Genomic DNA, 25894 nt, shown 5'->3' on the forward strand with positions numbered 1-25894 from the left:
ACACACACACACACACACACACGCACACACACACACGCACACACACACACACACAAAAGTAGAAGGGACTCGCCAAGAAGAGAAGCATGATGATATCAGCTTAGGACCCTGGGTGTGCCAAGTTCGTACTCACCAGATGTGAGCTCTGGCTTTCTTAATTGAAGAAGGAATTTCATTTGATTTTATAGATAAACTTTCTTCAACAAAATCTCTAAAATCATTGTTTATTTCATATTTTATCAGAAAACTTAAATTTGTTATTCATTTTTCACTGCCTTGCTGCGGGGACGAAAGTTCTTTCATATTCCACTATTCCGAGTAGCATACGTTTAAAATTTCTTTCAATTCCTCATCGTCAATAGTATCATTATTTAGTTTAAAATTTTTCTATTGCATTAGTAACTTGTCAAAAGGTAACTTTTTAAATGTGTTCTTACTTTCAATTGTGATTCCTTCAAATTCTTTCCACTTCAACATGCTCTCAATTTGTCAGAATATTTCAGATTAGCGATAGCATTGATAGTTAGAATAATTAATCTGCTTTTACTATAGTGATGCTGTGACTTTGTAAAGCTTCTGAAAGGTAAGAGCTCCTGCAGGTTGGCGCCTCTGTGGGCAGGAGCAGCAGTGCGTAGCACACGCTTCTTGATTAGACCATGGTTCAAGCCCATGATCACCAAATACGGAGGATGCGGAAAGGTCAGGGAATGACCACCGCCATATCCCCTGAGCAATATGGCCTTAGTTGCTGATTCTCCTAAAAACCAAATAACAACAATGCTCCTGCAGGATGTCAATCATTAGTGAATAGAAATATCAGATTAAAAACTTGTTTAGTTTAGTTAATATGTATACTATGTATATATTAAGTGCAATAGCATCATTATGCATCTTAGTTAGTATGTATATTAATTAAGCTATGTACATAAGCATAAATTTATTTTTATTTTGCTAACCTGTGGATAATATTCTTCCTATTTTCTCATATCATTTAATTTGCTTAATTTGCAATGTATTAAAGTTTAAATTTGTGTTATATTTTTATTTTTATATCCTGTGGATAATATTAATCCTATTTTTGCTATTAGAATCAACGTTTAATAGAATCAAAATTCAATTTGCAAACGTGATCACAATAACTGGCACTTGCTACATATCACATTGTGAACTGTATTTTATTATGGAGAGCCCATCGTAAAGTGGTTTGATTCTGAACCAATTGTAAAGCGGAGGTCCACAGTAGCTCATCATGAAACCTAACCTGAAAACGTCGGAAATCTATGCCTGCTAGATTCCACACAATTTGACTCCAGAACAAAAGCAGCAAAGAGTAGACTTATGCAAAGAAATGCCTGATTGTTTTGAAACATAAGATCAAAACTTCTTAAATTGAATAGTGATTGATGATAAAATTAAGAAACTGAATGGGACAGGAAACATTGCGAGATTGCGTAGAAGGCTTGAATGAGTTATCAGAAAAATTAATAAATGAAGTGATTGATACAATTGCAAAGAAAAAGCAAAGAATAAGATTATTATAACTAGCTGTACCCATTGCAAAAATTTCACAGTTGGTAGCAGAGTTTTTCTCTAGCTGTCCTAAAGAAATGTAGTCTGTGTTTTGTTAAGGTAAGCCAGCACGCGTCGAATCCTTTCTCATTTCTTGTATCTGAGGAAACATAAATTTTCTTTCATTTCACCATCTTTCTGATTATTCAGAATGTGCACGTTGCGTAACAATTTCACACATACAAAAAGTAGTACAGTCTCTATAATACTTCTTTGAAAACAACATTTTATATTCTTGTGTCCTTATCTTAACATGCTGGAATGTTGTTGTTATTTGGTTTTTAGGAGCATTAGCAACTAAGGCCATGTTGCTTCGAGTATATGCGGTGGTCATTCCCTGACCTTTCCGTATTTGGCGGTCATGGGCCACCTGGTTTAATCAAGAAGCGCGTGCTAGCTACGCACTGCTGCTCCTGCCCACCTGGCTACAGAGGCACCTCATGCTGGAATGATCTGACCCGAGACATTGCTACATAAAATTGGCCATAACTAAATACAGGGTTAGTAAGAAAAATTCTGACTCTATCAAACATTTGCCCTTGACTTTTATTTATAGTCATTACGAAAGCCAGCTGAATAGGAAACTGCCGTCTCTTAAATGAGAATGGCAAAGTCGAATCGAATGGAGTCAAATCTACACGTAGTAAGAGTACCCATTTTCCTTTAGCTTCTCCTGTTATTATTTCTAGATCCAAACAATTCTAATGCATAACTTTGCCTATAAGTCTCGTATCATTGATAATCCTTCTGAAATTGCCATATTCCGTAGTAAAATAAAATTATCCCCGACTTTTTCACACTTAAAATGTAAGGTTTGACAATGAACACAGCTTTCACTAAGTAAGCCAATACTGTGACATTAAATCTTTCAGATCCTTAAATGCACTTTTGAGACCGATTCTGGATGCATTTTCAGAGCATGAAAACAAGTTTCTTCTTTGCAACATGACCAGTCAGAGTAGCATGGCAGCATAGTGGGCTAAGGTAGGCAGTGCTAGAAGACAAAAACTGGCCCGTTCTGTAAAATAAAACTATTCGAAATTTTTATATTTTCCCATTTTTCTTTTAAAGGAAGAAATATGTTTAATCTGAGACCACTTTGAGCCCGATTGGTTTGGCCTACCATTGACAATGGCAGTCTCAAGAAAATGGCTTCTGTATTAATACACTAGTGTGCAAAACTTAAGGACCAACACTATTTCTAAAAGTTACAACCACAAAATCTTTACTTAAGGTTCTCTTTACTAATGAGAGTAGATTCAGTCTCAGCAGCGATTCTGGATGGATGTCAGCTAATCTGGTGAGAGGTTGGGACACAGTATCACCCCGCAAACTTCACTGAAAGGCATCGATATGGCAGTCAAGGTGTTCTTGTCTGGGGAGGCTTTATCTTGGATGGATGTACACAACTCCAGATACTGGAAGGCGGTACTGTAACTGGTTCACGCTACTGTACTGACGTAATCCTTCCCATGTGTGTCTGTTCCAAGGTGCTATTGGCCCAGAGTTCGTGTTTATGGATGATAACGCCACACTCATTGCACTGCAGCTGTTGATATGCTTTTTGATAATGAGGACATTGTTTGTATGGATTGGCCTGCCCATTCCGCCAATCTAAATCCCGATGCCTCCGTAGCCAGGTGGGCAGGAGCAGCAGTGAGTAGCACAAGCTTCTTGATTAGATCGGGGTTTGAGCCCATGACCGCTAAATAAGGATGCAGAAAGGTCAGAGAATGACCACTGCATATCCCTGGAGCAATACGGCCTTAGTTGCTAATGCTCCTAAAAACCAAATAACAGCAACAATCTAAATCCCATCAAACACAAATGGGACACTCTGGGGAGATGCCTAGCAGCATGTCCACACCCACCAGAAAATGTTCACCAGCTGAAGCTGGTTCTGACAGAGAAATGGATGATGTTACCGCAAGAACTTATCAACAACATTGTTCCAAGTATGAACAGGTGGTGCAAAGCCTGCATTGACATTAGGGGTGGCCATATCTCCTACTGAGGACCACCTCTTCCTTTTGTTCCATCTTTGGCAGTGATGCATCTGTATCATGGCAGCCAGTGCTATGTTGCCATTTTTGAATAAAATCCATCTGTACCGTTTTGTTTCTGTTGTTGTGTCAGTGTTGTTTCCTTCATTTCTATTTCTGTACCTCATAAAGGTTCCTTTGATATGCTTTTCCCATATCCAGGCAACTCCTATGAGAAGACACAGGTGAAAACCTGACTGGTCCTTAAATTTTGTACACCAGTGTATATAGATACTTCCTTTTTTGATTATAATTGTTTTGATTTTTTTGCAAATTTTAATCTGATTTTCATATTATTAAACTGCAATTATTGCCATCAATGTGGTTTTTGTGAACTGACCGTTAGTATTTAGATGTTAAAAAATAAATATTTCCTTTTGTTTCCTATTCTGTTTTCTCTTATTTATACTTATGTATATTTATAACATTTATAAATATACAGATTTGTTTGTAACATATACATATGTTTTAAATATTAAATAATAATAAAAAATATACACGTACTACATGTACCCCTGAAGTTTACATTCTCTCTCCACCCTGCGTGCAAACACTCTGGATTCAACATTGCTTTCTGGGTTCAAATTCTGCTTTGATGGGAGAAATTTTTGTGGACTTTTTTCACCCTGTGGTAAAGTTAGTTGCCTGGAGTGAAGGTTACAGAGCTTTTCTTAAAAATTCAGTTTTTTTTCCTTTACTTTTTTTTTTTTTTTTATTCAAGGAAACAAATCGAACAAAGAGTAGATTCCAATTATTTACGAAATGTTGATTTTTCTTGGTCACAATTGCCCCTGCATCAGTGGTGTGTGTGTGTGTGTGTGTGTGGTGGAGAGGACTGCATTTTTATCTTAAATTTCTCAATCTGTCAGTCTTACAAACCTCTGAAATTCTGAATTATCTCAATGTACTTTTTTGGACCTCTCTGAAAATAAAGCCATACCAATTTACTTACAGAAACATAATGTGTGATCTGAGAGACTTATCAAGCCATAATCTCGAAAGAAAATTTAAATATTGTGCCATAGAGAAGACTGACTTGAAGTGAAGATTGAGAACTGCTGCACTTTTTGTGTTATTAGGGGTGGGAAAGCCACATAAATTTGACTGTGGTCTGAGAGACTGCCCATCAGTAATTAAACATTAAATCTTCATTTTTTTTTTTTATTAGTTTTAGTAAGTACTATGTAGCAAATTATTGAATTCCCATAATAGAATGCTATAGGCAGACAGACTAAATTGAGACAAAAACTAATATGCTATGAATTCAAGCAAGGCAAGAAAGATATTAAAAATTATCACTGGGATCTTTTAATACCTTAGAGAAATAAAGAACATTTACTTCATTTATGCAGTAAATTCTTGTTAATTTGATATTGGATTATTCAAAATGTTATATATATTAATCTCTACCATAGGATGCGCGACTATTAATATAAGATTTTATATGCCTTTCGGTATTGATAATTCGAAATACAGTCAAACTTGATTTTGACGAGAATCAAGGGACTGACAAAATTTCCTTGTTATAATCAATACTCACTAAATCAGTGATTAGTTAAATCAACCTCCTATTTTTTTAATTACCAATAACTTGATAAAAAGATAGATTCAAAAGAAATATTAGAGAGAAAAAAATATTAGTATATGCCAACATATCTGTATTAATGTGCTTGCATAAACTATAATACAGTAAACCCCCACTATTCACGGTATCTGTATTCGTGGTTGCTGATTTAATATAAAATGAAGCCTAAAAAAATGTGAATTTTAAAGCGCCGTGAACATTTACCGCCATAAAAAAAAAACGTGGGCGTAGCTAAAATTATCTTTCCTGGTCAAAACAGCGCTCAGTGGGTGGGGGGAGAGGGGTGACAAAATCGCGAGCGTGGATGTTTCTCATAATCCTTGTTTAGTATGTGTTATGCGCTTGTCATGGAAGGTTTCGTCGTTTGCTTTTAATTTATATGCTTATAAACTGAATAAATTTATCAATTTATAAATTTGATATGCCTACAAAAGTGATAAATCTACCGTTTTGCAGTGTAAAACAGACTTTTTCAAGTGTGTTAATGGAATAAAGTGAACAAGTTCTTTCTAACCCGTACAAAAATATGGTTACAAATAACAAGGGAAATGTGAAAAGATCAAAGAACGTGATGACATTAGCGAATAAAATTGAGTTATTAGATAAAATTTCTAATGGTGAAAGTTTCTCCTCAGTGGCAAAACATTATAAAATCAATGAGTCAACGATCAATCAAGAAATCGGAAGAAAAAATTTGCCGTAGTGTCCGTTAAAACGCGCTAATTGCTTCAAAAATTTGCTCTGTAACTCGTGATATTAAATTAGAAAAAATGGAAAAAGCTTAAAATCTGTGGATAGAAGACCGAACTCAAAATAAAATTCCGTTAAGTTCACTCATCATTCGCGAAAAGGCAAAACTCCTTTATCAACACTTTAGCGAAACTGGTGATAACACTGGCGGGATAAGATTTTTAGCTAGCAAAGGCGCTGGTTTGAAAGATTTGTTTGAAATTTCTAATAAATATTACATTTAATATTAAATTGTTTCTTATTTTCATTTCTTTGCCATATGCTTGCATTTCACTATGCTGTCTATGCACAAAGTCATATTATGAAGGTACATATAATACATACATAGACAAAATTTTAGACTAGTTTTTCTTATATATTTCATACTTTGGAACGGAACCCCTTTATTACTATGGGAGCCATAACTCAGTATTCGCGTTTTCGGTATTCGCGGAATTTCTCAGGAACGTAACCCCTGCAAATAGCGGGGGTTTGCTGTACACTTAAGCTTGTTCTTGCATCGGTTTCTGCTACTACATACTAAATATGTATAAACTTGTGTATTTTTTGAGCACAATTTATTTTTTTATACATTACCTGCATTTGATTTGATTAAGCAAGGGGAGGGATATTCTACTTTGAGACAAATACAGCCAAACTTGGTTAGAGCATATAGGAGAATGTAATATTCTTGACTTTGTAACTGAGCGACATTATAACAGGGTTAACATTTTTTGAAATTAGTAGAAATTTAATTGAAAAATTTAATTATCAGATATAACATGCATAAATATCATATATAGCTGACTCCAGTTACAATAAATGTTTCACTTTCATAGGCTTTGTGTACTATTTATATACATACATTAAATTGATCTACACAAAGTTCTCACTTCCATATATGGCAAAATGTTTTGCTCTAATCCTTAAAAGTGGACTACTTACTGGGATATTTTCCCTACTTTGATGGTTAAACCACTTTAAAAGAGCCTTGTTGACAACAATGTCTGAGTTTACATATGTGTTTCATTGTGCTACAAACCTTTTCAAATGATCCAATTTTTTGTTTGGAATTACAAATTGTGTGTACTGTTGAGTTCAATAAGTTAAATTCAATCATCTTTACCCAGTCCACATTTTTATCGATACCAGACAGCCTGGTTGTTCATTATCTTCCCTCTTCCTTCTAAAAATATTTTGTGCCATTCAAACATTTGATCTTTGACACAGTATCTTTCATATAAACTTGACTTAACTTTCAATTTCTTTAGATTTGTTGTTTGATTCTTTTGTCTGTCATTTTTCCAACACTGAAAAACTAGATAATGAAAACCTGTCTCATTTTGTGTTTTTGTTTCACAGGTGTCACTTGGTATGCAGTGACTGTGTGCTCAGTCCCATTATTTAATAGCCACACTGTGTGTGTGTGTGTGTGTGTGTGTGTGTGTGTGTGTGTGTGTACACAGGGTTTTATGTTTTTCCCCACACATACATATATCTTACAAAAATTTTTGCAAAGTAAATATAACACTGATTTGTAGTATTACCTGAAAATGTTTGCATGCTCATAGATGACAGTAATGTTGGGGAGGATCAACGTGTTCAACCTTATCTGTTTGCCTCTTATCTCTCTTTCAGTAATGGAAAGACAGTTGTAGTGTGAGTATATGTACAGTTTATCTCCATATCAGTTGCATATTGTTTGTTTCTTCTGTGTTTTGCTTATCATTGTATTGTTAAATGCAATTAAGCTACACTATTATATTAGCATTAGTAGAGTCATATGATGCAAGAAGCAAGCTTATGCAGCATCAGCAAAAAAAAAAAAAATAAAAAACTTCCACTTCACCCCTCTGTTCGTTCGAAATACCTGTTCAGCTGAGCCTTAAATTTATTTAGGCTATCAACTTCCACAACAAGGGATGGAAGTCTGTTCCACCAACCAACTACCCACTGGCTAAAGGCAAATTTCCGCACATCTATCCTACATCTGTCTTTCCTCAATTTGAATTTATGCCCTCTCAGGTGATTATTCTGAGCAAGAGGAAGAATCCCATCAACATTTACTGATGGGATGAAGGAGAGGAAGAATCCCATAATGCTCAAACCATTCAAGGCTTTATACACCTCTATCAAATCATCTCGCCGGTGCCTAGTCTCCAGACACTGTAATTTGCAAAACTTAAGCCTTTCTTCGTAAGAGCAACCCTTTGTTCCTTTAACTAATCTTCTCTGTACTCGTTCCACCAGCTCTATATCCTTCTTGAAATGAGGCCTCCAGACCTGTATACAGTACTCTAGGTATAGCCTGACCATTGCCTTGTACAAGGGAATAATGACGTCCTTATCCCTGCTAGAAAAATTCCTGTATATCATTGATAAGACACCCCATGAGCTACTCTTGCAGCCCATCTGCACTACTCAGAGAACTTCATATCTGCCTGCACAATTGCCCCCAAGTCCTTTTCATTCTCTACCGCTGTTAGTGTAGTATCAAAGAGTTGATACGTTGCTCTGGAGTTGCTGTTTCCCATATGTAGTACTTTATATTTGTCAATGTTAAACTTCATTTGCCACCTCTCAGCCCATCTGCTCAACCTTTTCAGATCCTGTTGCAGCAGCATAGTGTCAGTAGTTTCCTCAACAACCCTGCCAACTGTTGTATCGTCTGCAAACTTGGACATTAAGCTTGATATACCATCATCAATATCATTTATAAATACAGAAAACAATAGTGGACCCTATACTGAACCCTGAGAGACTCCATTAATAACATTAGTCCACGATGAGCAGTGTCCATTGATTACCACTCTCTGTCTTCTCCCCCTCAACCACCCCTTTATCCATAGCAGCAATTTGCCTCCAATGCCACACTGCTCCAATTTGTGCAGCAGTCTTCCATGTGCAACAGCATCAAAAACATTTCTAAGATCCAACTATATAATATCAAAGTTATTCCCTGCATCCAGTTCTTTTGTGACTGCATCATAGTATCCAATCAAATTGGTCAGGCAAGACTTCCCCTTAACAAAACCATGCTGTGTCCGAGCTATAACTGAAGTCTTGTCAAGATGATCCTGCAGTGCTTTTTTAACCAGTGCCTCCATTAATTTTCCTGGAACAGAAGTTAAACTCGCAGGTCTATAATTACTTGTCAGCCTTTGATCCTCCTTTGTGAATTGGGGTCACATTTGCACTTCTCCAGTCTACGGGTACATCCCCTGAGTCCAAGGAAGCTCTCATAATTATGGCTAAGGGTTTGCTTACTTCCTTTGCTGCCTCCTTTAATATAACTGGATAGATCCCATCCACTCCAGGTGCCTTTCTTGTGTTTATCTTCAACAATTTCTCCTCCACTTTACTCTCAGTTATTACAAGATTATCTAGCTTACTGCCAGAGTTGAATACACCTCTGGCATTCCCCTTGCTGAATAACTCATGTGTGAATGTCGATGCAAAATATTCGTTTAGTTTGTTAGCTACCTGAGCAGGATCATCAACAGTTGAACCATCGATATCAAGTGGACCAATCTGATTCCTCCCCTTCCTCCTAGAGTTTATATAAGTAAAGAACTCTTTGCTGTTTTTTCTTTGCATACCTTGCCAAAGATTTCTCGTAATCTGCCTTCGCCTGCCTAACCTCCTTTGTAACTTGGTTACAGATCAACTTGTATCTATCATAGGTTTCTGTGTCACGTGTTAATTTGTATGTATCCCATGCATTTTTCTTCTCTGCCATATGTCTCATTAGTACATCTGACATCCACTTAGGCCTAAACCTTGAACAATATTTCTTAGTTGGTATGTAAAGCCTAGTAGCTTCCAAGATAAGTTCTTTGAATGCTTCCCATTTTGAATTTGCTGTTGGTAATGTCATCAGTTGGTCCCACTGTATAGAATTTAAATACTGTCTCAGACCATCATAGTCTCCTTTATGAAAGCTATAACCCTTTTCTGTACCCCTGATGGTAGTTACCTCTTTGAGTAAATCCCACCTCAGCACACTGTGATCACTGCCACATAGTGATTCCTCTGTCTGCAGATTCTTAATGCATGAAGAATCATTACTGATAATCAGAACATTCTGATATAGAAAACAATCATCCAATAAATTGACAAAAGCCTTGCTAGTGTGTGTGACCAATCCACAAATTCCAGTCAATATCTGGGAAATTAAAATCCCCCATTATAAGAATCTCTGATTTACTGGCCTACTCTATTTCCCTGTACAGTTTCTTATTATACTCATCAGAGTCATTAGGCCTATAGCACACTCCTATTCTCAATTTTGATCTCCAAATGCTTATGTCACACCAAACTGACTCGACACTGCACTGTCCAGCGATGTCGACTGGCTTCAATTCCTTAGATTTTATGTGTTTCTTAACTAATAGCATAACCCCTCCTCCCTTCGTATCCTGTGTATCCTTTCTGTTCACATTGTACTCCCCAAATTCCAGTTCTGCATTCCTTATATATGTGTGACACCACGTCTCTGAAATCCCTACAATATCTGCCTTTGATGTTTTGAGCAATACCTCAAATTCATCAAATTTATTTACTAAACTCCTAGCATTGGTGTACACACAAGTATACATCCACCTGTTCTTTTTCTTGGCTACCCTAACACAACCCATGTGTTTACTTGTACCCCAATGATTCCCAGCAGTCTCTGAAATATCCTGTATCTTATTTTCCAGGCTGCTGCTCATTCCAATAGAAGCAGTGCAAGAATCACTTTCACCTCTGCCAGTGGTTACTATTAATCTATTAGTCTGTGTATCCTACCAAGCTAGCAGTTTTCTGACCCACCTAACTCTGCCTCGATAGCATCAGCAAATATTCTTGCAACCTTTCTATTTAAGTGTATCCCATCTCTGTGGAAGCAGTCTCTCCTGTTAACAAGTATAGACCAGGCTGAGAAAAATGCTACCCCTTGAGTGGAAACTATAGAAGACAGTTCAGAAGAACAGTGCCCGTGGATCTATAGAAAAGGCATGCAGCAGAAACAGAACATCTATGAGACAGTGGAGAGACTGTTAGAGATGAGTCATTAATTAACCTAACTGCCCCCTTTTGAATGGCATCTAGAAACCCGAGAGAGGTTTTGGGTGGGATGATCACAGATGTGGGAAGAATATTCTATGGTAAGGCAGATTTGCAATTTGTACAGAGTGAACAGCTGTTTGGAAGCAAAGTATTGCTGAGAGCAAAAAATAAAACCAAGTTTTTTTAGATGTAGAGGAAGCAATATTTGGCATATTTGCTTATGCCGAGAGAGAGAGAGAGAGAGAGAGAGAGAGAGAGAGAGAGAGAGAGAGAGAGAGAGAGAGAGAGAGAGAGAGAGAAATTACAAGTCAGGGTAATCCCCAATAGGGGTATATGACCTTGCCTAAAAATTGGAGTGTCGTCGAAGATAAGCATTGGAGCAGAAGAATATTTCATGCGAGATATGACAGGACCACGTTTTAGAAGGATTGAAATTAACTAAGTTAGTATCACCCCACTGGCAAAATTACCTGGAGACAGCATTTGAGGAATTGGTAGTGGATATTTCAGAAGTTGAAGCTGTTTGTGCAGGGCAAAGTTTCTCAAACTGGAAGGTGTAATGCAATGTGTTATCATCAGCAAAACTATGGTAGGATTTCCAGTCAATGGAAGAAGGTCATTAATATACAAGACAAAAAGAGTGGAGAAAAAACTGAACCTTGGAGAACACCAGTATTGGTGGAGAAGTTGAAGGCAGAGAGCCATCTACCATCACCCACAGTGTTGAAGTCAGAGAGAAAAATTGATACCCAATTATAAAAATCAGTTGGAAAATCATAAGATGGAAGCTTATTTAGGAGACCTTTATGGTCTCCTAAATAAGCTTTACCAAGGTGGTTTACCAAGATCTTCAATACATGAGTTGAAAGAAAAATAGAATGCTAGAAGGTCGGTTGTTATCTTTGGCCAAAGTGGCAATAGAACCATCTGATTTTGACAGAGGTGGGAACAGATGGGCAAAAGTTGCAGCCAATAGCTTTGGCAAGAGATCAGAATGCTTGGTTATCATTTTGACAAGAAGCAAGTTTTCTACTCTTAGCCTGTTCAAAATCTAGTACAAACTAGATTTTGAACAGTCTAAGATTATTGTTAATATTGTTAATAACCACTTTACAATTGTTGCGAGCATTGGTGTCAGCAGATAATGAACCCTGGATATTTGAACCCTGGTAGGGTTGAATTTAAAAGTGTCTGCAATTCTGCCCAGACACAATAGGAGAGAGTATATCATGAGAGCCTTGTCGATCAATTCGGCCCTGGAAAGATTGTGCAAGGCTCAAGGGGTAGAATTTTTTTCAGCCTGGACTGTACTTGTTAACAGGAGAGATTGCATCTACAGGGATGGGATAACACTTAAATAGAAAGGGTGCAAGAATATTTGCTGATGCTATCGAGGCAGTGTTAGGTGGGTCGGAAAACTGCTAGCTTGGGGGGGAGACAAAGACAAATAGATTAACAGTAGCCACTGGCAGAGGTGAAAGAGATTCTTGCACTGCTTCTATTGGAATGAGCAGAAGCCTGAAAAACAATATGCAGGATATTTCAGAGACTGCTGAAAGTCATTGCGGTACAAGTAAACACATGGGTTGTGTTAGGGTAGCTAAGAATAGAAACAGGTGCATGTATACTTGCGTGTACACCAATGCTAGGAGTTTAGTAAATAAATTTGATGAATTTGAGGTTTTGCTCAAAACATCAAAGGCAGATATTGTTGGGATATCAGAGACATGGTGTCACACAGATATAAGGAATGCAGAACTGGAATTTGGGGAATACAACATCTACAGAAAGGATAGATAGGATAGGAAGGGAGGAGGGGTTATGCTATTAGTTAAAAAACACATAAAATCCAAGGAAGTGAAGCCAGTCGACATCGATGGACAGGGCAGTGTCGAGTCAGTTTGGTGCGACTTAAGCATGGGTAAATCAAAATTAATAGTAGGAGTGTGCTATAGGCCTAATGACTCTGATGAGTATAATAAGATACTGTACAGGGAAATAGAATGGGCCAGTAAATCAGAGTCTTATAATGGGGGATTTTAATTTCCCAGATATTGACTGGAATTTGCGGTTGGTCACTCACACACTAGCAAGGCTTTTGTGGATTTATTGGATGATTGTTTTCTACACCAGCATGTTCGGGAGGCAACTAGAGGGCGTAATACTCTTGAGCTGATTATCAGTAGTGATTCTTCATGCATTAAGAATCTGCAGATAAAGGAACCACTAGGTGGCAGTGATCACAGTGTGCTGAAGTGGGATTTACTCAAACAGGTAACCACCATCAGAGGTAAAGGGAAGGGTTTTTGCTTTCGTAAAGGCGACTATGATGGGCTGAGACAGTATTTAAATTCTATACAGTGGGACCAACTGATGATGTTACCAACAGCAAATTCAAAATGGGAAGCATTCAAGGAACTAATCTTGGAAGCTACCAGGCTTTACACACCGACCAAGAAATATTGTTCAAGGTTCAGGCCTAAATGGTTCTCAGATGAACTAATGAGACTTATGGCAGAGAAGAAAAATGCATGGGATACATACAAATTAATGGGTGGCATGGAAGCCTATGATAGATATAAGTTGGTCTGTAACCAAGTCACAAAGGAGATTAGGCAGGCAAAGGCAGATTATGAGAAATCCTTGGCAAAGGGTGCAAAGAAAAACAGAAAAGAGTTCTTTACCTATTTAAACTCAAGAAGGAAAGGGATGAATCAGATTGGTCCACTGGATGTTGATGGTTCAACAGTTGAGGATCCTGCTCAGGTGGCTAACAATCTAAACGAGTATTTTGCATCTACATTCACACATGAGGAGTTATTCACGAAGAGGAATGTAGTAGGTGAAGTAAATATTGGCAGTGAGCTAGATGATTTTCTAATAACTGAGAGGAAAGTGGAGGAGAAATTGAGGATAAACATAAAAAAGGCACCCGGGGTGGATGGGATCTATCCAGTTATATTAAAGGAGGCAGCAAAGGAAGTAAGCAAACCCCTGGCCATAATTATTAGAGCTTCTTTGGACTCAGGGGAGGTACCCATAGACTGGAGATGTGCAAATGTAACCCCAATTTACAAAGGAGGATCAAAGGCTGACAGAAGTAATTATAGACCTGTTAGTTTAACTTCGGTTCCAGGAAAATTAATGGAGGCACTGGTTAAAGAAGCACTGCAGGATCAACTGGACAAGAATTCAGTTATAGCTCAGACACAGCATGGTTTTGTTAAGGGCAGGTCTTGTCTGACCAATTTGATTGGATACTATGATGTAGTCACAGAAGAACTGGATGCAGGGAATAACTTTGATATTATATATTTGGATCTTAGAAAGGCTTTTGATACTGTTGTGCATGGAAGACTGCTGTACAAATTGGAGCAGTGTGGCATTGGAGGCAAATTGCTGCTATGGATAAAGGGGTGGTTGAGTGGCAGAAGACAGAGAGTGGTAATCAATGGACACTGCTCAATGTGGACTAATGTTATTAGTGGAGTTCCTCAGGTTCAGTGTTGGGTCCATTGTTGTTTTCTGTATTTATAAATGATATAGATGATGGTATATCAAGCTTAATGTCCAAGTTTGCAGACGATACAAAGGTTGGCAGGGTTGTTAAGGACACTACTGATGCTATGCTGCTGCAACAGGATCTGGAAAGGTTGAGCAGATGGGCTGAGAGGTGGCAAATGAAGTTTAACATTGACAAATGTAAAGTACTACATATGGGAAACAGTAACCCCAGATCAACGTATCAACTCTGTGGTACTACGTTGACAGTGGTAGAGAATGAAAAGGACCTGGGGTAATTGTGCAGGCAGATATGAAGTTCTCTGAGCAGTGCAGACGAGCTGCAAGAGTAGCTCATGGTGTCTTGTCAATGATATACAGGAATTTTTCTAGCAGGGATAGGGATTATTCCCTTTTATAAGGCATTGGTCAGGCCACACCTTGAGTACTGTATACAGGTCTGGAGGCCTCATTTCAAGAAGGATGTAGAGCTGCTGGAACGAGTACAGAGAAGGGCAACAAGATTAGTGAATGGAACGAAGGGGTGCTCTTACGAAGAAAGGCTTAAGTTTTGCAAATTACAGAGTCTGGAGACTAGGCATCGGCGAGGTGATCTGATAGAGGTGTATAAGGTTTTGAATGGCTTGAGCATGCTCAATGCCGATGGGATTCTTCCTCTTGCTCAGAATAATTTACCTGAGAGGGCATAAATTCAAATTGAGGAAGGACGGATGTCGGATAGATGTGCGGAAATTTGCCTTTAGCCAGCAGGCAGTTGGTTTGTGGAATAGACTTCCATCTTGTTGTTGAAGTTGATAGCCTAAACAAATTTAAGGCTCAGCTGGACAGGTATTTCGAACAAACGGAGGGGTGAAATGGGAGTAGTGGTTGTGCTTTTTTTTTTTTTTTGGCTGATGCTGAATAAGCTTGCTTTCTTGCATCATATGCCTCTGCTAATGCTATTTGGAAACAAGCCAGTATTACAATATACAACGTTCTTCTCATGAACAGCCATAGCACATTTATTATAAAACCAAGGTTTAGATAAAGGAAGATTTTAAGGACAAAGTTTGTCATCTGTTGCACAGAATTAGGTCTCGCTGCTTCAACGGTGATTACTATTTTAAGGGACAGTGTATGTATAAAAGAACATGTTAAAGGATCAACGCATTTAAAATCAACAGTGATCACAAGCTTTCAGGTGCTATATTGAAGATAGAAAAGCTATTAATAATATGGATGGAAAATGAGATTCAGAAGCAAGTGCCCCTGAGTCCAGTGGCCATTCAAGCAAAAGCAAGAAGTATTTATGAAGATATTATGAATAATACGGCGAACTCCAAGCCAAGTTTGTGGCAAATAACGGGTGGTTTATTAGGCTCAAACATCATGCTGGTTTCTAAAATATTAAAGTATGTGGTGATATCTCCAGTGTCCGATTTTGCAGCTGCAGAGAAATTGTGATGTGCTGGAAAAAACCCCTTCTAAATCTCCACAGCCCTCAACTTCCACAGTGGTATGCTTATGAGCTGGAGAGTTAATTCTGGAACAAAGCTCAATAGTTAGAACTTGCTGATGTTATGCCTGTCTCCTCTCTCTTTTTTAAAATTTTATAATTTGTACGCTTTTGTAATTTTTCCTGCATATAAGATAAAAAAAATTGAATAAATAATTCTATATACATGTTTGTGAAACATTTCTTTTTTGCTTCAATAAAATTCAGCATGCATAGTTGAGTGCTGCATAAGCATTTGGGAAAATTCTGACCTGCATAGATTTCCATGGAATGCAACCCTTATATAAGTCGAGGAGTGGTTGTACTGCTTGGTAACACAAAGGGGTGGCATTCCTTTATGTTGTGTGGGCACCACACCTCAACTTCTGCTTATGTTGGTTCCCTCCTGTGTGGTCACCTCCACACAGGAGGGAAACAACTAGTTGTGTGCTAAGTGCCATATTTCAGGTCTTGCACATGGGGGGGGGGGTTATACCCAGGGTTATTAACAGTCCCACCATCGTGAAGGTACAAGCAGAGGATTTGCCTGTCACAGACCAACTGGACTTAGCCGAAATTAAGGCCACTTGAGTGTCACCTGAATATCAATTCCATCAGCATTGTAGATTCCCAGGTAGCAAGCACAACTTGGCGTACCTGAAAGAGAGAATGTCGGTGAAAGCCTCAAGAATCAAAGAATACTAAATGTTCGAGAGTTTACTTTTTAGATTGTCAGTTTCACTTCTTAGAGCAAGTGTGCTTTCTACGTTGGGGTATTGCGTACAGAGAAGCCAGTTTGCAGTATGGTACTAAACGGGCCACAAGGAATTGCTTGGTTACATAACTGAAGTCGTCCACGTACCCATATAGCATCAATAAGAACAGTGTCACCTATGCTTGTACATAATAGATGCAAATATGTATTTGTTTATGTACAGGCATGGTTGTTCATTATTGTGTTTGATCAAATGAGCAGGGAGAGTATGTCATCAACACACAGGTGTCATGCTTCAAGGATGGCAAAATTTACTTCAATAAAGTTGCAGGACATGCGATTTTGGTTTCACTTATAGAGCAGAAAGAAAAGCTTGTATACTTGGATTTTGATGCATACACAATTTAGTTTTCTATTGACAGGTTTATCAGACTGAATTATAAATTGTGTGGTGTTGTGTTAAGCAGAATGTCAAAGTGAAGTTCATATATTAACCTAATTTGGATTTAATAATTTAATAAACCAGTTTATTAAATTTGTGCTTATTATAATATAAATTAGAATCCACAAAGGATTTGTTAGCAAAATTCAAGATTAGATGTGTTAAGAATGATATCATCAAAAATATTGTTAATTAGTGAATATTTTAATCAGTGCATGTCGGCAATGTCAATTACAGAAAAAGTAAAATTAACATGTTAACTGTGTTATGATGCACATATGTGTCATGGAATTTTTAATCCACTCTTTAGTTAGGTGGAAAAACCACCTAACTTAAGAACCAATTTTTTCTGATTTGATGGAAGAAAAATGTATATTGTCAAGCAACCTTTGCCAGCAGCTGATTAATCCAGCCATTTTGAAAGATAGTTGAAAAATGTCTCTGCCATCTCAAGTGTAAATTGACTCAATCCCGTGTCAATAAGGGTATTCACAAAGCAATCAATGCAAGTGTTAACTTGTAATTTTGAAAATGTTTCCAAATATCATTTAAACATTATAGTGAGTTTTATATTTCAGCCACTAGATTAATGTGATTACAGAACCAAATTTAAGTCTAATTAAATCCAGACTTAGTGATTTGATTTTATACATCCAAAAATGTGCTTGGTGAATCCTTAAATTCATCTGTATAGTGCAGTTATTTTCAACTCATGAAAAGAATGGTTGTCATTCAACCAATCAGATAGAAGGACCTTACTCCTTGTTTTCGAGTTGACCTTGAATCAGCCTTATATACTCTTCTGAGAAAATTTGAATGGTGGCAACATCACTTTAGTCACTGTATCCCCTGCTTGAGAAAATCTAACATACATTACACTTCAACACTAAAATATGGAAGTCTGCACAAATCAAATAATGACTAAGTTTCTGTGGGAAGAAATTTACTAGTTTTTCTTGTGTATCTATAATCTGATTAATAATTCAAAGGTACAAATTAAGTAATGAACTAAATTCATTGGTCTAAAATAGGTGTCAAATTTTGATGTTTTTCATTTGGGCAGATACCATTACTGAGAAATGTATTAAATATTTTCATGTATTTCTATATCCCCCTTGTGAAAATTCATGATATTATAACATTTATTGATTATAATAAATGTTATAATATCATGACATTTATTATTAAATATGACATTTATATTCAATAGTGAATTCAAATTTAATAGCACTATTCTGGGGGAACAGAGCAAAACTGTGTGGGAGGTATCAAAATATATATAGTGCTAGAGCAAACAGGAAGCATGCTATAGCAGGGGGCTACCATTTTGTATGATTTCTGAGAAATCTTAAATTTCATGTTCTAGCATGCTAAACTTACATTAGGTTTGCAGCACAGTTGACTATAAACATAAAGACTATAATAGGCAAGTTTAGCAAAAATTTCTTAGTATAAGATTTTCTCTTGTGTGTTCAATCCAAAGTCTTGGTGAAATCATTCGTTGTTCATTTCTGGCATTGCCAAGGTTACGAAAGAAAAAAGTGTCAATATAAATGCATGAAATATACCTTTATTTTGCATCCTATATTTCAATACATATGGGAATAAGTGTATCCGTGTTCATACAATCTCTGAGTGTTTTTTTTTTTTTTTGTATAATTAGGGGGATTTTTACAGTTTACAGGTGTATTTTCAGATTATATATATATGAATTCAAATTTATATATATATGAATTCAAGTCTTGGTGAAATCATTCGTTGTTCATTTCTGGCATTGCCAAGGTTACGAAAGAAAAAAGTGTCAATATAAATGCATGAAATATACCTTTATTTTGCATCCTATATTTCAATACATATGGGAATAAGTGTATCCGTGTTCATACAATCTCTGAGTGTTTTTTTTTTTTTTGTTTTTTTTTTTTTGTTTTTTTTTTTTTGTATAATTAGGGGGATTTTTACAGTTTACAGGTGTATTTTCAGATTATATATATATGAATTCAAATCTGGGTCAGATTGGCATAATTGTAGTTCCTTGCCATCTGTGAGTTTATAGCTTGCAACATTGCACATTCACAACTTTACTTCAGTTGCCACTTCTCAGCCCATCTGAACTGCTCAACTTTTCTAGATAATGTTGCAGTCATTAATGTCATTAACAACCCTGCCAACCTTAGTGTTATCTGAAAACTTAGACATTATACCTGTTATACCCTAGTCAATATCATTATTAAATACAAAAAACAATGGGCCCAGCACCAAATCCTGTGAAACTCCACTAGTAATGTTAGTCCACAAATAGCAATGTCCATTGGTAACCACTCTATCTTCTCTCTCGCTCAACCATCCCTTTATTAAGGGCAGTAACTTGTCCTTAATGTTACACTGCTCCAATTTGCACATAAAAGATAGAAGTCTTTTATGTGCAACAGTATCAAAAGCCTTCCTGAAATTCAAGTATATGATATCAAAATTATTTTTTTGCATCCAGTTCTTTGTTACTGCATCATAGTATCCAATCAAATTGTTCATAAAAGATCTCTCCTTAATGAATTCATGCTGTGTCTGAAGTACAACTGCACTCATGTCTAGATGATCCTGCAATCATTTCTTTAAACAGTGACTCCATTATTTTCCCTGAAACAGAAGTTAAGTTTACAGGTCTGTAATTACTCATGTCATCCTTTGATCTCCTTCGTGAATTGGGGACACATTTGCACATTTCAGATCTACAGGAAACTCTCCTGAATCCAAAGATGCTCTCATAATTATTGCTAAGGGTTTGCTTATTTCCTCTGCTGCCTCCCTTAATATAATTGGATAGCTTCCATCCACCCCAGATGCCTTTTTTATGTTTAACTTCAACGATTTCTCTTCCACTTTCCTCTCTGTCAACTCAAAATCATTTAACCCCCTATCAGAGTTTGATAAACTTTTGGTTTTCCGCTCTCTAAAGAATTCCTCATGTGTGAACGTAGATGCAAAATACCTATTCAGCTGGTCAGCAACTTGAGCAGGATCATTTGTAGTTAAACCATTGATATCAAGTGGGCCAATGTGATTCACCCCGTTTCTTCTAGTGTGCACATAAAGAAGTCTCTGCTGTTTTTCTTTGCACCTTTTGCCAACAATTTTTCATAATCTGCTTTGACTTGTGTAATCTTCATTGTGACTAGATTTCAGACTACTTTATATACAAATATATCATAGGCTTCTGTATTACTTGCATAATTTATATGCATATCGTCCATGCCATGTGTCTTATTAGATGACATGTCACATTGATAATTTTACATCCATCTAGGTCTAAGCCTTGAATGGTATTTCTTTGTTGATATGAAAAGCCTGGTAGCTTCTTTGATTATTTCCCTGAATGTTTCCATATAGAATTTGTTGTTGGTAACACCATTAGTTGGTCCCACTGTAGAAATCTGCTTTATAAAAGCAAAAACCCCTCCCTATACCCTCGATGGGAGTTACATCTTTAAGTAAATCTCACATATTATTTAATATTTTAGGGCAGAAATACTGAAACTATGTAAAATTCAAACTGTGACATTAGTTAGTGCATTTTCATCATTTTACTACATAGTTGAATTTTTATGATAAACCAAAGTTTATCATAAAAATTCATCATTATTGTATCATCTCATTGTGAAATCCTTTGCAAGGAGTTGCTCTTCTTATACTTATTGAAAATAAATAATTGTAGTCTTCTCTAATAGGGATGTGTTCCCTGAAGTATAAGGAGGACTCATTGTGAAGTAGTTCACAATATGGGATGATATAATAATGATGCCGATGTACAGATTTTGGTTTGTCTAAAAAATTCAACTATGTAGTAACGATGTAAATGTGCTAATGCAAATGCCATAATTTGAATTCTACATAGTTAGAGGCTTTCTGCCTTAAAATATTATTAGTCTAAGAAGCACTGGCATTTGACATCTCTCATATCATCTAAATAAATCAACTGGGTTGTCAACCCTTACGCCCTGGGTACCTACCTGCTCACTGATGAGAAGCCAAATAGCTTTGAAACAGTGCTGTCTGAGTGATGGCACTCAACTGAAAATAAGTAACAGTGGTTTTCTCTAATGGGAAGTATTAGTTATTTGAAGTATAAGGAGAGCAACTTGTTGTGGAGGATTTTACAATATGAGATGTTACTATAATAATACTAATGTCAACTTTTCGGTCCAAAAAATTCAACTATGTAGTAATTGATGCAAATGCACTAACTAATGTCATAATAAATCCCACATCAGTACACTCACTGCCACCTAGTTGTTCTTTAATATGCAGATTCTTAATGTATGAAGAATCACTGCTGATAAGCAAATAAAGAATATTGCTCTCTTGTTGCTTCTCTAACATGCTGCTGTAGAAAACAGTCATCCAATAACTCTACAAACGTCTTGCTAGTCTTTGAGTGACTAACCCACAAATTATAGTAGCTGTCATCACTTAGCATTTGTTTGTTAAGGTTCAAGCTTTCAAATGCAATAAATGATATATGGAACTTATTGTCCCCCCCCCCAATATCTGGAAAGTTAAAATTCCTCATTATAAGACATTCTGATTTACTGGCCCACTATTTCTCTTTCTAGTTTGTTGTACTGTTTTTATGTAAGTTTATGTTTTGGCACCAAACCTGTTAACTGATATTCTTAAATTTCATGGAATTGGAATTAGAAAATCAGTTGTGGTAGTATGAAAAAATAAGCTGACAACTGAAACTTTTATTTCAGAAATGCAAATTTTCATTTATGTTTATTTTAGAAAATATGATTCACATGCAACAAGCTTTTATTACTAAGCTGGGCTTTTTTTTTTTAATATACAAAAGTAGTGTAACTCCTCTTGGTATTGTATTTAGTTGGTACTTGGTATTTACTGACATTTAATAACTACCTGCTGCAGTATTATAGTAGCTATCATCACTTACCATTTGTTTGTAAAGGTTCAAGCTTTCAAATGTAATAAATGATATATGAAACTTATTGCTTTTTTTTCCAAGTGTGACTGAGTTATTTGGTCACTGGTGGTAAAAGGGCATACAGATTTTCTAGAATTTTTCCAGTTTTTTTTTTTTTGTCCTACAAATAGAGAAACTAGCCTTGGAAGAATATCCAGCTTACATACACACACAACATGCTGATTTCTCATAGCATGAGTTGCCTTGGCATTAATTCAGAACAACAGTGAATGCTTTGACCTTAAACACTGAATTATATTGTTGTGGGTACTGGGGAAGGCTTTGACAATCCAAACCGGGCTAAACGTAATGGAACTTTTTGCGAGAGTCAAAAATTTGAGAATGACTGTCTCCAGAGTTCAATACTAAATTGTTTAAACCAACTTGCAGAAAGTTGGAAAATAGCATAAATACAATTACTACTGTTTTTGCTTCTACCTGGATCCAGCTGCAGTGAAGAGTGGATTTATGTGAAAGTCTTATTTCATTTGCTATTTTTAAATTCACACCAACTTTTTCACATTTCTTCAGTAAAATAAGCTTAATCTAAAATTTGGAAGTACAGGAAATTATTTTTCTTTTAAGTTTTTTCGGGGGGGGGGGGTATTTTTATTACTATAAAATATTATGCTTGTTTGCTTGTTCTCTCTCTTCCTCTCTATTAGAAAAATATATCTTTAATTGATAAATTTTAATAAATAGTAAAATAGACAATGACAAAAAATAGTTTCCCCCCTCTCCAAGCAGCTTTTGTAAAAATTAAAGTTGAGAATTTAGGGGGAAAAAAATGAAATGAACTTCCTTATCCATTATATATTTTTAAAGTTTAAGGGGAAATATTCACTCTAAATATTGTAAACAAGGTCAGTCTGAACTCTAAGTCAAGTATGGATGTTTGCCAGCACCACCTGAAGACAGCAGCCAAATCTACTATTCCATCTCCCTTAAGCTAAAAATAGAGAACATGCATGCAGTAGCCTCAGCTGTATAGTTCTGTACTCACTACTGAAGAGATTATGTATGTTTGTTTTGGTGTACACATAAATCATTTCTCAACTTTTATTAACATCTGAGATTAATACTACTATTTTAATTAATTTGTATCTGCTTTTGTCTTTTATGCTATGAAAATGCCATGTTGTGTTGAACATTACAGGTAGTCCATAAAGAGAGTGTTGTAGATGAAGGTGTTAATACAGACCCTCTCTGTGACATCTGGAATTTGACTTCATACTTAAGTTCCAGTTTAGATAATACTCTGGAAAAATGTACATATCAAGATGTTACAGTAAGTAAAAATAAATGCATAGTTTCTATAATTTTTTTTTTTTCCTTGAAAAATTGAGCTTTTTGGAAAATCATTAATACTCACAGTTGAATACTTATACAATGACTGTGTTAGTATAATTTTGCCTGAATGATTTTTGTTAGTAGCCTTATAAAGAGTAATTATAACTATAAGAAAAGATATATTTGTTATGCTTAGGAACTATTTTCTTTAAATTCAGAAGTATCAACAAACTGATGTTATTTATAATTTAATCTCTTGAATGGGTAGTATTATTGTAAAATATATTGACTGTTTTGTTTGATTGCAACTGTTTTGTGCTAGCATCTTGAATGTGATGCCTAAGACTAGCATGTGCTTAAATTTGGAAAAGACCTATATCATCTTTTGCAGTTAATTCTGTCATTTCTATTTTAAATTAATTTGTTGAAACTGGCAGCAAATTGTAATTTTGGTTTATTATAGTCAAATAAAACATTGTTCTGCTGTGTTGTACTCTGTCTAGAGAAAAAAAAAAAAGAGAATGAAGGGCAAAATGAGCAGGTCAGCTCTGTATCCCTCAATAGTTCTCCTACATATCTTAACCCATTTTTCAATTGGAAACTGCAACTACAAGAGATATGGATACACTGCCACTATTATTGATGTGCTGTTCTGAACATGTCCCAAAGGTGACTAGTTGGATTACAGTCTGAGATTTGCAGGAATTGGAGTATGTTTGTGGTTCGTAGGATTGTAGTTTGCCATTCTGGAAGATAGCCTTACTTTCTATATGATAAAATGATCATTTTAGGCTGTTTCTAACCTGATAAAGTATGTAGACACTTATTGATTTTTGCCAATCCCTCCATGCAGGTGAAAGGATACAGTTTACTAGGAAAAATGCAACCTAAAATCAGGATAGGAATTTAGGGAGGGTGAGCCAGACTGTTTCCAGGGACACTCTGTCATGATGTCCTTTAGGGATGCTCCTTTGGCTTTGATACCAGGTGATAATGGTTAGAATATTAATTCCCTGAGTTGTGGAGGTCTCATGCCGTCTCTATAATACCGATTGTGATATCACTGTGCAAGAGTTGTTTTGTGTTTCTGACACCATAATATTCCTTCCATTATTGAGATGGTAAGAATTTATGAAGAGGCACACAGCAGATTAAATCTTGGCAGTTGGATTTCAGAGCACAGTACTAGTGGAAATAGGTTGTTCACTTAGACTGAAGGTAGCATCAGTCCCATCTCAAAGCACATTGTTGGTTCTAAATTTTTTTTTTTTTTTTGGTTGATCTTCACATTTCCATGTCTACTACAGATAGACAAGGCATACAATTTTCATGAAACATTAGGCACTTGTATTAAGTCCATATGGACAAACAACAGATACCTCCAGTGAAAGTTGTTAATGTCACTAGACTTTGCCATGTTTTATGTCATAACTTAAAACTGTGCTCCCTACTATTGGAAGTAGGTTCTGTATTTCAATCATAAGGATTATCCCCTTTTGTCTAGGTCAGTGGTTTCAACCTTTTTTTAATAATGGCTCCCCTAAGTTTTTATTTTGTGTCACTCCTACTCAATTTTCTGCCTTTTAGATCCAATTCTCTCTGTGTGTATATATACAATTCTAATTAAATCCAAATGAATTGAATATTAGACAGCAGAAATAAGTGCAAAATTAAGTGAAAATAAAAAATAAGGATAGCAGAGCAGACATCAGTGGCAGCAAATATGCAAAAACCACAACATGTTGCGTGTATTTAACTGTAATTTTGTTTCAATAAAAAGAAATGAAAGTATGCCAGTACTGGCAAACCAGTAGAGCAAAGAAGAATTTAGCATGCAAAACTAAGAATAGAGTACTGCTGGAGAAACATATTAAATTATTTAGAAAATAGTCCAAATTAAATGCAAATTTAGTGGTGCCCCGATTGCTAAGCACCAGTTTCCGAATTGTGTGACATATCACTATATGTAAATGTAACCAGCCGGGAGGTAGGCCATATGCACAATTTGTACTCTGTGCTCGGCTGCTCTCTGGGACTCATGGTCCTAGAGGGTGAGCACTGGGGGAAAACATTAAAAGTAAATAAAAATGAATAAATACACAATAAATTTAAATAATAACAAATTAAATTATGTGTAAAAAAAAAACTGTATGAGAGGGAGGATGGAATGTGATAGGAGGAGAAAGGAAGTGATAGTTGGGATTGGATTGTGAGGTTGGCCAACAGACTCCATTGCATGTTATGTGATAGCATCTGCTTAGCAGGTGTAAGTAGGACAACAGAGGGAGAGGAATTGTAGTGCTAGAGTATTGCACACTACTTTGTCATGCCATTTGTATAACAATCTCTGCTGGGCAGGTATCAATATTTTTTTCCAAGTGCAGTGTATGCCCCTTTCCCCCAAACTCCACTTCTTATTGGAACAGTGCCAATTCAGGTATTTGTCTGTATTTCTCCCATCCCCAGCTAGATACATCTGGTCACTATGCTTAAAATATTAAA

At 36.2% G+C, this 25894-nt stretch overlaps 1 protein-coding gene across 4 annotated transcripts in view; it reads left to right on the plus strand.

The window, feature by feature from the left end:
• The window catches only part of LOC150078211 (uncharacterized), a 446657-nt gene that overhangs the window by 198285 nt on the left and 222478 nt on the right, over positions 1-25894 (plus strand). For all 4 annotated transcript variants that reach the window (XM_090385062.1, XM_090385063.1, XM_090385064.1 and 1 more), the window contains one exon: positions 23259-23390. In XM_090385062.1, coding sequence (XP_090241188.1) covers positions 23259-23390 — 132 coding nt within the window. The remainder of the gene's footprint in view (positions 1-23258; positions 23391-25894) is intronic.

Source organism: Mastigoproctus giganteus, chromosome 11 (assembly GCF_048544385.1).
Source record: "Mastigoproctus giganteus isolate SK-2022 chromosome 11, ASM4854438v1, whole genome shotgun sequence".
Classification (NCBI taxonomy): Eukaryota; Metazoa; Arthropoda; class Arachnida; order Uropygi; family Thelyphonidae; genus Mastigoproctus; species Mastigoproctus giganteus.